Here is a 12,485-nt window from a genome sequence, read left to right on the forward strand (position 1 = left end):
TCCATTGTATGCAAAATAGAGGGTGAAAGGCCTTGACCTGAGAAAAGAGAAGTGGCAATTCTCAGGGCCATACATACTGTCAACATGCACGTCACAACCTCTGGCTGCTATCTTGTCTGAAAAAAATAGAAATGATTTACTCTCCTCATCGTATAGCAGAAAGGAACAAGATCTGATGAGCATGCAGGAAACATCTTGCCCTGCCATCTCCTACCAGCAATTTTGCAGTATTCAGTCAGAGCGTATAACATGAGTAGATTACTTTGTATGTTGTGTGTGTATCATCATTGAGCTCTTTAGGGAAAAAAATAAATAAATCTGTACAACTCCTTCAGGCATTACATTTGTGGTCTAAAGGTAAATGAAGCATCTAGCCATGTCTACAAGTAAGAATCTGGCAGAAAGGTAAGAGAAAGCACTGTGTTTACAGCCACTATGCTTCTGTGGACTGTTCAGTCAAAAACATAACCTAACTTTAAAACAAAACTTTGTATGAGGAAAAAAAAAAAAATATATATATATATATATATATATATATATATATATATGTGTGTGCAAAACTGGCAAACTGGAGGCAGCCAAATCATTGAAAATTTAAGAAATGAGAAAGGCTGCCCTTACAAGACTGACCAGAGCAGCAGAAAAGAGCAGAACTAGAAAGCAGCCAAAGAACTCACTATTGGCAACCTACAATGTCTGTTTACTAATCCCTCACAATCATATACAAGTAACATAGCTAATTTAATTTTCTTCTGATAGTTCCAAGAAATAAGATGATTCAACAAAAGGGAAAAAAATAAATTAATTAATTAAAAAATCCCCCCACCCTTTTTTTTTTTTTTTAATCCAGATAACCAAAGCTGGAAAACGTTCTTTTGGCCTCCTGAGATAAAGTCAGTATTCCTCCCTAAACTACAACCAGGGGACCAACCCTTGCATCATTAGGGGCTGATAAGCCAACTTCCAAAGAGCCTTCACTCTGCCTAAGATCAGTTGAAAAATAGAATGATAGCAAGCACAGCAGTTGCTCCAGTCCTCTCTTCTTGCCCACCTTAAAGAAGAAAACATCTTTTGTCGTAACAGTTAAATGTCCTCGGTTTTGTACTGTCAACAGCTTCAGAGAGATGGATAAATGAACAGAGCCCTGTCAGGATATCCTGTCATTCAGTTAGGAAGGGTTTATTCAGCTTTGCAGTGAACACTTTCAGCACAGACCCTGAGTTTTGGAATTTTTCTTGTTTGCAGGGAGGCTTCACGTGCTCTCACTTTTACTCATTTTCCTTCAGGAAGACAAGTGTTGTTTTAAACTACTTGCTTAAAAATCCTGAAGAAATAGCAACTCTAACAATCACTTTAGGTCATAAATTTAGTACTCATGTCTGAAGAACTCTGAGGAAAAAAAAAATCAAATTCTTCACAATGGAAAAAAATCCATTCATTTTATACTTTTTGGCTTTTTTGGTTGCAATGAAGCTGTGTTTGACATCAAAAGTCCCAGATCAGGTAAGAAGCAGCTTTTTATTCAAATAATGATTTATGATGCGTCTCTATTACACTATGGGAGTGGCGGTTCATTCACTGTTATAGAGAGAATTGTTAACAGATAGGGTATCTTACAGAAGAAAAAAAAAAAACCTTTAACAGTCACTGATGCCATGTGGCGCTGAATTACAAACCAATAGCTATATAATTCAAGCCTCTGAAATAAGATAAATGTATCTGTTTTGTCTGGCTGAGATTTTGACTCAAAAGATGTGCCAAATATGCTGAAAAAGCCTCTAAAAATGGTAAACCTGGCAAAAAAAGACTGTAGCTGACATTCGTCAAAAGCAACAAAAGACAACCATTTGAATTTCTGATAAGTCAGAAGATGAAAGGAGAAAATTTGCCATAGTGAATATCTACTCTACTAACCAGAAGGAAGAAATGTTATTTCAGAGATTTAGGGAAAAAAAAAAAAATAGGAAATCCAGCCATTTAAAGTAATTTTATGAAGTTATAAGTCTATGTAAAATATTTGTAGAGTTTTGTGTATGTATCACATACAAATGGTGTATGGATCTATGGAACTTCATGAAATCTGTTTTCAACACTCTTGTAGTGAGGCAGAAAGAGTTGTTTTACTAATCTGACCCAGGATTTTGTCAGTGAGATAAATATGCACTAATTTAAATTGCCTCACAACATGATGCTTTAAATGACTGTGTTCTGGAGAAAAAACACATGTAGAACAGGAAACAAGAGGACAGGGAAAAACTGAACAAAAAATAAAAATAAAAAAAGGAAACCACTTTTTTTTTATTCTTTTTTTTTTTTTTTAATGGAAAAATACTTTGTCAAGTACAAACAAGTACTGGGAAACGCATTATTCCATCTCTCAGAAAGAGCCACTGACAAATCACCTTTCTTCTAATTTCTCTAATGGCAAAAAGAGAAAAGGAGGAAATGGGAGAAAGTGGAAATAACCCTGCCATTTTAAAATAGTTTTTATAGCTGGTGGGAGGGAAAATGTACACAACCTACTTTTATTTAGAATTTATCTTCCATAAAATCTCTTTGAATTTTCTTGTTCCAAAACTAAAATTTTGTGGGATGCCTTTTTGGATAAAAACTGCTGTGCTGAGGTCATTTCAGCCGCTCCTACCAACACCTTTTCAAGTCTGTACCTCACAGCCTCAGACTTGTGATGGCTTCCCCAGGCACCTGCGAGGAGCCCGGCTTAAATAGTCAACTGGGTTAAAGAAATGGAAAAATCAGACAATGCTCTGAATTTATCATGATTCTTCAACATTAATGGTACTGATTTGACTCAGTGGAAATAGTTATAAGAATTAAGGTTCAGAGGCTGCACATATATGTGGTGGTGCTTCTTGCTCTGGCACATGAGGAATTTCTCGTTAAGGGTGGACTCTTTGGTGGCCGCACTGGTCCTGAGCACTGGGATTTTGGAAAGGTTGAAGTGCTCATGATGCAGTTTTGGGTGGGAAGCAAGGTGCAGGGATGCTCTAGCTGAGTTTGTGGGAGATACTTTAGACCTGAAGCCCAAGAGCCAGCTTAGCCCAGCACTTCTGGGCCCTGCCAAGAGGACAGAAAGGCTGCTCAGTTCAGCTCACACGGCACTGCTTGCTGTGGCTTTGCCTAGTGTTTACTCTAGCTGTATCTTCACTACACCCACATCTGGAAAATCTGGAAAAGGGTCTCATTTTTATTTCAGTGATGCCTGAAATGCAACTGCACTACAGGAAGAGGCTTCATCACCCAAATATAACTCCACCTCATTTGAAAGATCAGAAATTTGAAATTCAGATTTCAATGGTATCTCTGTAAAGACTAAAAACTGACAACTAAATAGCTCTTGAAATGTACTTACAACTGGGCAATCACAATCAAGCAGAGTCCCTCAGAGCTCATGTAACTTAATCTCCTTGTCAGCATCTGGGACACATCCTCACCATCCTCGTTACTGAAATGTGCTGCTATCACAAACACTGAAGGAAAGATAACCAGCAAAGGGAAAAACCTGCTGGCGTGAGGGCCTTATGTCAGACTAGCAGGCTACAGCACATGCAGAAATCCTACCCTGGGAACCAGTGTACCCACCAAGGGCAACTATGAACTTCTGCAACAAGGCTGCACAGTCCACATGCACACAGAAGGTCCACATCTGGGACTGGACTGCACAGGAGTTCATGTGCACGTATTTTGTTTGAAAATCCCTGAGCAGAAATACCAGAGGCTATCACATCAGCAACATAAAAAATGCAGTAGGCTCTGTCATTGGAAGAGATGATTTGGAATAGACTCTGCATAGAAAATGACCCAAAGATCTGCTGAGGTGCTGCTGCACAAAGGGTTAGTGGTCAGTCTGCTGAGGTGGGGGACAGAAAAGACCTGGCAGGGGGAGCACACGGGTCCTATTCACGTGCACCAGCATTGCCCAGCCAGACTGGGTCTGACATTCCCCATCCAGAAGGGCTACTGGCAAACTGAGCAGGATCTGGAGGGAAGCCGGGGAAATGACTCAAGAATTGGGAAACGAGAGTCATAGCAGGGAATCCAAGCAATGCTATTTACTTAGGTGCACAAAGAACATGTACTTTGATCTTCGGCTGTATGTATTTATAGGAAGGGAGTAGTAAACTTGGTAAGAGAACAGTTTGCTACTTGTCATGCAGTCTACAGAAGAGCACTGGCTGGAGGCTGAAGCAAACCAATCACAGCTGAACTGTGACAGAAACAACATACCACATTTTGCTTCTCCACAAACTGACCAGCCATTTCCAAATCAAACAAATGCTTTTTAAGAGATCTCTTGCTCAAACAAAATTTCATGCAAGAACCTCCAGTATCCTGTATTATACTCCTCTGGTACAATTGTCTTAGTTGTATAATCTGTGAAGCTACCTCAAATCTCCACAGCCTACTATTAACATATTGAAATATTTCTAAATGAATGATGCTGCTGTAACTGGTCCCTGCATACATACGTACACACAAGCATGCATGCATATGCAGTAGGCAGGTACAGCTTTTGAAAATAAACTTTTAAGCATTTCCTCCTTGTCAGACTGGCAATAGTTCAGACATTGTCTTAATTGACTGCTTGCTACTTAATTGAAATGCCATTCAGAGAGTTCACTTCAATCCTGCTGTATCAGATAGGAAGTCTGTCGCGGTCAATATTGCTTCAGTGAATTAAGACCACCTAAATGGTCCATACATAGACATCAGTGGGTAAATGGTTATTTTGGACTAGAAAATTAAGCACTTTACAATACTTCCTCTCCGGCAATGATAGTTTCACCTGTTATTTTTGTTGGCTTTTAAAGATGATATCTTGCAATACATCACTTCTCTTCACTTGTGAATTATGAGCTTGCTTCTAGAAGTACTCACCACTAAGACAGAATGGGAAACCAGCAGTAAGTGGAGTTCAGCAAAGAGTTTTGCTTTTAGATGGATTGACTGTTTTAGTAGCAGGAAGCAGAGACATTTTTGTTATATAGATGCTTTCAAAAATTTAATTTCTACACCACAAAATACAGTGCCAAAACTGTGACAATGTCCTAAGCCTTATTTTTTTCCCCTTTTTGCCACCTTCTCAATTCATTTGTCAGATTTGCATTCTCAAAACACCACAGCAAGCGGCAGGAGCCCTTGGCATTTGAGCTGGAGTGCTACAGCCAGATTTCCTAAGCCAGGCTGTTTGTGGCTTTCTCCAGGTGGGGGAAAAGGAGGGTCAGGCCCATAACTTCTATCAGATTTCAAAGGAAAGCTGGACAACATTCTTTTATGTCTATTTGAAAATACCAGCCATAATCCCCCATTTCAATACAGCAGTGTTGATAATACAAAACCCGCCTTAACAAAGGCCTGTGCCATGCTCCGCGTGCGCAGAGCCACAAGCAACTTCCTCCACACCTAATGTTTGGTTTTACCACTGGATGAAGAAGGCACTTGCCAGCACTTGTCTGTCTCCATCGTGCTTTGGGTTGGCAAGGCAATTTCAGAATTAACACTCTGAATATAGCTGATGCTGTCTCAGTAACCTCCATTTCAAGTCTGCTGGACTTAGCATTCTTATAAAGAATTCTTATATAAGATATTCTTAATAGAAATAATACTCTTAATCAAGTTTGTCCTGCATAAACATATTGAGTGTATTTCATGCAGTGAATACTACTGGAAGCCCTAGTATGTAGTATGCTACCAAGCTGAGCCCCAGAGCAGGGGTTTGTAGCTGCTGAGCAGGACAGGGCTTGTGGCTGAGGGTGAGGGTAAAGCCTGAGCTCAATTTGTCATTTGTCAGTAAAGCCACTGGGGGCAGAGTTATATCAATTCAGAGACCTATCCTTTCTTTTTAATGAATCTTTTCCCATTACAGATGAAGAAGCAATGTGATCAAAAGCTGCTCATTCGAATGAAAACTGAATGTGTACCTTGCTCTTTAAACCTCGAAACCCAGTGCCCTGCCGGCTACACCAAAATCACCAATGGGACTGGAATACCAGACTGCAGGTATTTCTTCTGTCTGAGCTTTTTACCATGAATATTGCTCTCTGTGAATCACAAGATATTGATTTGTATCACAAATTATCACCTCTATGCAGTTTTCTTAAGGAAAATTTAAATGTTATTTACAGCCAGCATTTATTGACTTCACCTGCTCCAGAATTCAAGTGTCACTTAGAGCACTTTGTGTCTAAAGTTAAACAGTAAATGACATAAGAGGAAAATAAACATTGGTATCGATGGCCTATGAGATTTTTCTTTGAGTGGTATCATAAAATGGCTTCCTTATTTATTCTGCATGCTTGAAATGAATGAGAGTGTACAAACAATAGAATTTTCAAACTGCCAGGCTGGGTGTGTGGGGCTAGACATGGCAGGAAAATATCTCAAAAGAAATCTAAAAATTTGCCTGAATTTCAATTAAGGGGAAAAAAAAAATTGCTTACTTAGCATTTAAGTATGCTTACTTAGCATTTAAAAGAACCTTGATATTAAGTAATTTTTCAAATGCTATTTCAAACCAAAACTTGGATTAAATTGTTAAGGTTGCAGAAGTGAAGAAAATAAATATATACTTTGCAAAAGGAATGTCTCTGAGGTTATTTTTAAGCCCTTGATATACAGTGTATATTTTAATGAAGAAAAAGAAGTCAAAATCAATACAACTAAGCTTGAAGTGCCCTTCACCAACACTGAAAGAGGAAAAGGAGTTTAGGAATTTTATTTTTCACCACAGAAGGCTTTTAAATGCTTTAATGCAGCTCCAATTTATTTTCCTTAGGTATTATCTAGAAATTAAAACACACACACTTTCTTTTCCTGGATGCCGACACGCTTGTATGAAGGAATTTGAACAACCTGAGTGCTGCCAGGGACACTGGGGCCCAGACTGCATGGGTAAGCTCCTTTTGGCCGTAATTTGAATAGAAGGAAAGCAGTGATTTTCTTGCTTTCAGAAACTATTTCCATGAGAATTTTATTCCTTAGAGTTTGTTACAGGAGTAGAAATAAGCAGCGCTGATTAACCAAAACTTGGACAATTTGGAGAAAATGCATATCCAAAGATTCACCAAAGAATAAAAATCCATGGAAAATTTCCAAAAACTCAGGGATCTCCTAGATTTTGAGATTTTCAGAACAAATCATTTCAGTCAATGGCTGTAAAATGACTTCACAGAATCACAGAATGGTTAAGGTTGGAAGGGCCTTCTGGAGACCATCTGGTCAAAATCCCTATTCAACCAGGGCTACCCAGATCTGGTTGACCAAGACCATGTTCAGGCATCTTTTGAAGATCTCCAAGCAGGGAGACTCCACAACTTCTCTGGGCAACCTGGGCCAATGCTCCATCACCCACACAGTAAAGAAGTGCTTCCTGATGTTCAGACAGAACCTCCTATGTTCTAATTTGTGCCCTTTGCCTCTTGTCCTTGCACTGGGCACCACTGAAATGGCTCTGTTCTTTTTGCACCCTTTCTTCAAGTACTTCCACACATTGATAAGATTCCACCCAAGTCTCCTATTCTCCAGACTGAACAGCCCCAGCTCTCTCACCCTCTCCTCACAGGAGAGCTGCTCAAGTCCCTTGATCATTTTGGTGGCCCTCCACTGGACTCTTTCCAGTATGTCCATGCCTCTTGTGCCCTGGAGAGCCCAAAACTGGACATAGCACTCCTCATCTGTGCTGAGTGGAGGGTAAGGATCACCTTTCTTGACTTGCTGGCAATATTTTGTCTAATGAAGTCAAGAATACCATTAGCCTTCTTAGCAGCAAGCACACATTGCTGACTCAGGTTCAACTTGGTGTCTACCAGGACTGCAAGGTCCTTTTCTGCAGAGCTACTTTCCAGCTCTGTGGCTCATAGTGTTCTATCAGTTGGGAGCATCCCCATAATTGATTTTTAAAAATAAAGTTTTCAAACAGCAACTTTCAAGTTTTTATTTTAGGTCAAAAGTGCTTTCTTCTGAATTTGCAATAGTTCCAAATCTACTTAACTCTTTACTTTCTTACTCTAGGAGGGTCTTTTCTTTCAGGGTTTTTTGGTGTTTTTTTTTGAAGACACTGAATGTTCAAGGCCATTACTCAAGTAGCAACAATGAGGAGTATGTCTCCTCCAGATGCCTCTTCCTCAGGAAAATTATTTCAGCATCTCCACAAGTACATCAAATTTCAGGCTAGTGATGCAGTCATCAAAACCTGCAAAGGATGTTTCCCTGCCCAGACAGCTCATTTCCCCCTTTAGTTCAAGGAGTCAAGGTCTGGTTCAATATCTATGAAGATTTTTTGTCCACAAAATAGATAAACAAATAATTTTAGCATGGCCTAAGCTCTGGTTTAAATGCAAGACATCTATCTACTAAAGAGAAAAAAAAAAACTAACAACAACAACAACAAAAAATCAAAATCCAACCAACATGTACTTTTATAGAAAAAATAGGAGTGTAGTTAGCAGTGCAGTATTTCTCTGAAGATAGCCACTTGTGTAGCAATTTACTCTTTTCCCACGCAATGCCCAGAAAGAGAAATACATTTCTACATTCAACCAACTCATACTTCAGGGTGCTCCATGAGACCACAAGAGGTATATGGGTATTTGCAGAGGGGGATGTGAGCTCTGCCCTGCTGCAGACAGAGGCTGCAGGAGCAAGGAGGCCCCCTCTTCCTTCAGGCATATTTCCTGGCCTCAGAAAGCAACTCTTCTAAAAATCAAGGTCTCAGCATTGTTTCTGCTGTCATTTGGAGGAAGAAAATAGCTCTCTGCGTTATCACAGTCTCTGTAAGACCATACAACATGCCTTGAAATGCTTGGAGGAAAACCTGTCCTTCCTGAGACTGGAAGAAAAAATCCTGACTAGGAGTTTACTTCACCTTTAATATCTGATGGCAATGACAGAATTAGGTCTTAAATACTGCTTTGATTTCCTTAAACGATAGCACTTACTGTAACACATGGCATGAATGAAAAATATTTCGTCTGTTTCCCTCCCTACTAAGTGCCCTGAGCAAATGAGACATCCTTCTGTAAACAGACATCAGGATAAAACAGAAAAGCAGAGGGGAAAAGAGCACAGCTTTCTGACACTATCACTGTGCACCTGCCTGGTCAGAACCTTAATTGGCTCCACCAGGCCAGCAAGAATATAGTTTTATAGAGACAACTAATTTCTCTCCATCTCATCCAACTGCAGAAGCCAAAGCTGGCAGAGTTTGTATGGCCAACGTGTGTCAGCTATGAGCTCCAGTGTGAGCCACTCCTACCACATCTCATGTTGCCACACTGGGCACATATTTACATGATTCCGATCAAAAGCCTGGGTACAAAACCAAATGTGCACAGTATGGGCAATTGGGGGGAAAGCATTGCAAGAATAAAAAAGTTTAAAACAAAAGGTCAAGAGGAAAGATAATACACCAAATTCTATCAAAGGATATGGTTCAAACTATATCTTTACAAGTGCTTCAGTGCAGGGAGCTGGAGAAGATACGTAATCCAAGAAGAGGATGCATTTGAAAGCACTTAAGAAAGCAAAACTAAACTCTATGAGAAAAAAAAGAAAAAAAAAAAAAAAAAAAAAAACACTGATAGATTTAAGCTTTTATGAGCTAGGCATAAAGATTTGCCCTGCAAACTCCTGTATTTGTAAAGAGGTAAGCAGAAACATCTCTTTTTTACTACTTTTTGAAAAGCATCCTCAACAGAAACCAAATTCTCCCAAACACCAGGGCTGGGCCAGGTGACCATGCCAGTGTCACCCCGTGTCATGCTGGTGTCCCAGAGTAGAGCCCTGGCGCTGCCTCCTGCCGCACCGTGAGCGAGAGGAGAGGAAGTGCTTTATCTGCCTAACTAAACTTGTTGAACAATGCGGTAATTTGCTAAGCTTCTGATAAAGCTGTCCCTTGGTGGTGGTATCAAAACAGGAGACAAGGTAGTGAAGACAAGGGGAAGTGGAATGAATACCAACAGCAAAACACTGTCTTGTCAGCAGTTTTGAAGTGTACTTTCCTGGAATTTACATCATTAACTTTGAGTTTTCTTTATCTTTGCACGCTTAATAGAAGTATCAGTGCAGTTGAAATTGTTTTCATTCGATAGCAAACATTAAAGAGTTTGCATCCTCATCAGTCCTAAAGATCCATATACCTGTCACACCATACCTAAAGATTCACTAAAAGCTACTTTAGAGATTAAAGTATATGTACTTGTCCCTTTACCTTGTTCCTGGTTATTTCATCACAATTCTTAATAAACACTTTTGTTTCAGCATATATGAGATGAACCAGATTCAGATTTTTACCTTTAAAAGTACTGATTTTTCCTGAGGAGCTTACTCAAATCCAACAGACCTCACAAACTCATCAAGAAATAAACAGAGAAAAATTGACAGTGTTATAAAGCCAAAGCCTTCACTAAAATTAGGTGTACACATACACACATACACTTATTTGCTCATCACTCCACACTAATCAAATTCATTTTCATGTGAACTTCCGAGTCACGTAACCACTCTAAATAAGGATTACGTTCCCCAGTGGGAGCATAAATCCAGTGCTGTCCACTCCAGCACACATGGAACCAACCAAGACTCTATAAGCAATAAATCCACCAGTAATGTACAGCAGAGCACCTACAAGGGCAATAGGAGTTTCCTACATTTAGATACCACCTGCATGAGGATTATGGTGCCTAATGGCAACTCCAGCTAGGCTGACAGGATGGAAGGGCTTATGCAAGGGAGTTAATAAATCATTTCCACAGAGAGGCTGCGTGACTTAAAAATAAGGATATTCCCAATGGAAGGAAAAACCTGACAGAACAATCTGACTAAAAACTACTCTGATATGTGTTTTCTATAGGTAATCTCTTATTAAAACATGGATATTGAAAAATCTTAGCCATAAATTAAACTACTTTGATTTGGAAATGCAATCATTGTTTCTAATCCCCTCCCTCCATCTGGCTGGGGTTTGTGGTCAGACGTTGTCTCCCCTAGTGTACCACCACCTATAATCACAGTTTTAGCATAAGAGGATCTGAACATACCACATCTTTGGCACCCAAATGTTAGTAGTGACCACAGCCCATAGGAGAGAAGTGGGTCATGAGATACTCATATTTTAATTTCTAGGGGGGGTTGAATCAAACATCACAGTCTTAAAGGATGTATGAGGGAGGAACTTTCCAGATATATCAAATGCAATTGAGAGGAAGAGAGGAGGGGAGGACAGGCCACGTGTTGCAGCAAGGCTTATTTAAACCTTAGCTTACCATCAAATATGATCCTGACAGCAAGTTCTCAATCAGTCAGTTGTATTAACGTACCAAAGAAGCGGTCATGCAAACGTCACTTCTGTTAAGCAATCTAACAGTTTAGAGGACGATAGAGGTAAATCAGAAGGGACTAAATCAGTGCTGCACTTTAGAATAAGAATTCTATTCTTTTGTAATCCCTTGATTGCAGAACTAGCTTAAACTTTCCATACTAGAGAGTGGCGATGGTCTCTGGTGAAGCCAAGTGATGCAGATGCAAAACAGCAGCCATCACCTGATCACCCTGCCTGGCCCAAAGCCCCACAGCCTCCAAGGTCCTCACCCAAACATTCAAGTGGGGCAGAAGGGTCAGAGCAAGGTGACTGATCACTTATACATCATCATTTCCAGCATGTCCAGGAGGAGCTGCATCACCATGCAATGGGAGAGGACGCTGCTCCGAGGGCATAAAAGGGGATGGAACATGCATTTGTCAGGTACAGCCTTTCTCATAAAGGAAAAAATATAACTTCAGTATATAAATGCCACTAAGAAATAATAATAAATATTAGTACATAAAATAGTACATGCTACATTGCGTACATGAGAGTATTTCAAAAATAGCAGAGGTGGCCTGCTTGGAGTTCATTTTTTGTCTGGTTCACACTAAAATTCATAGTATTATTTTTGTAGACTTAGGCATATTCAGGTAAAATTATTAGAGGGTTCTTCCATTTTGTTTTCCTGAAATACGTGGTTTGAGTTCTATCTTTTAATGTGTGCTGCTACTTATGACTACTTGCCCTAATTAGAAATAATTGTATTTGGGACTATACTCTCAATATGTTTCTCTGAGAGTACAGTGTGCACTGCTTAATACATTTAGTAAAAATAATAAAAAAAAAAAAAAAAAAACACGACTCAAATCTTTTTTACCTCCTCCTCTACTGGTCAATCTTTCCATTACATCAAAATCACATCCTTTGGCGACGTGTGAAATGTTGAAAGGATAAGAAATAGTCAAGAAATACAACCTAACAATTACAGAAATGATTTGGGCCTTAGGCTTGATTATCATTCTCTATTGTTAATTAGTTATTTTATTGTTAATTATTGTTAATTAATTATTGTTTGATATTCAAAATGTGATATGATTTCAAGTGTAAAGTTAAAAAAAAAAAAAAAAAAGAAGAAGAAAAGCAGAGAAAAAATTATTCAAAAGAA

General features: G+C 39.3%; 1 protein-coding gene across 3 annotated transcripts in view; it reads left to right on the forward strand.

Annotated features, from left to right (window-relative positions):
- The first annotated feature begins 1,216 nt into the window (after positions 1–1,216).
- The window catches only part of STAB2 (stabilin 2), an 87,389-nt gene continuing 76,120 nt past the window's right edge, over positions 1,217–12,485 (forward strand). For all 3 annotated transcript variants that reach the window (XM_082752077.1, XM_082752079.1, XM_082752078.1), the window contains exons 1-4: positions 1,217–1,503; positions 5,885–6,018; positions 6,794–6,909; positions 11,673–11,758. In XM_082752077.1, coding sequence (XP_082608203.1) covers positions 1,420–1,503; positions 5,885–6,018; positions 6,794–6,909; positions 11,673–11,758 — 420 coding nt within the window. In that variant the 5' untranslated portion in view covers positions 1,217–1,419. The remainder of the gene's footprint in view (positions 1,504–5,884; positions 6,019–6,793; positions 6,910–11,672; positions 11,759–12,485) is intronic.

Source organism: Aythya marila, assembly GCF_965140915.1.
Source record: "Aythya marila genome assembly, chromosome: 1".
Lineage (NCBI taxonomy): Eukaryota > Metazoa > Chordata > Aves > Anseriformes > Anatidae > Aythya > Aythya marila.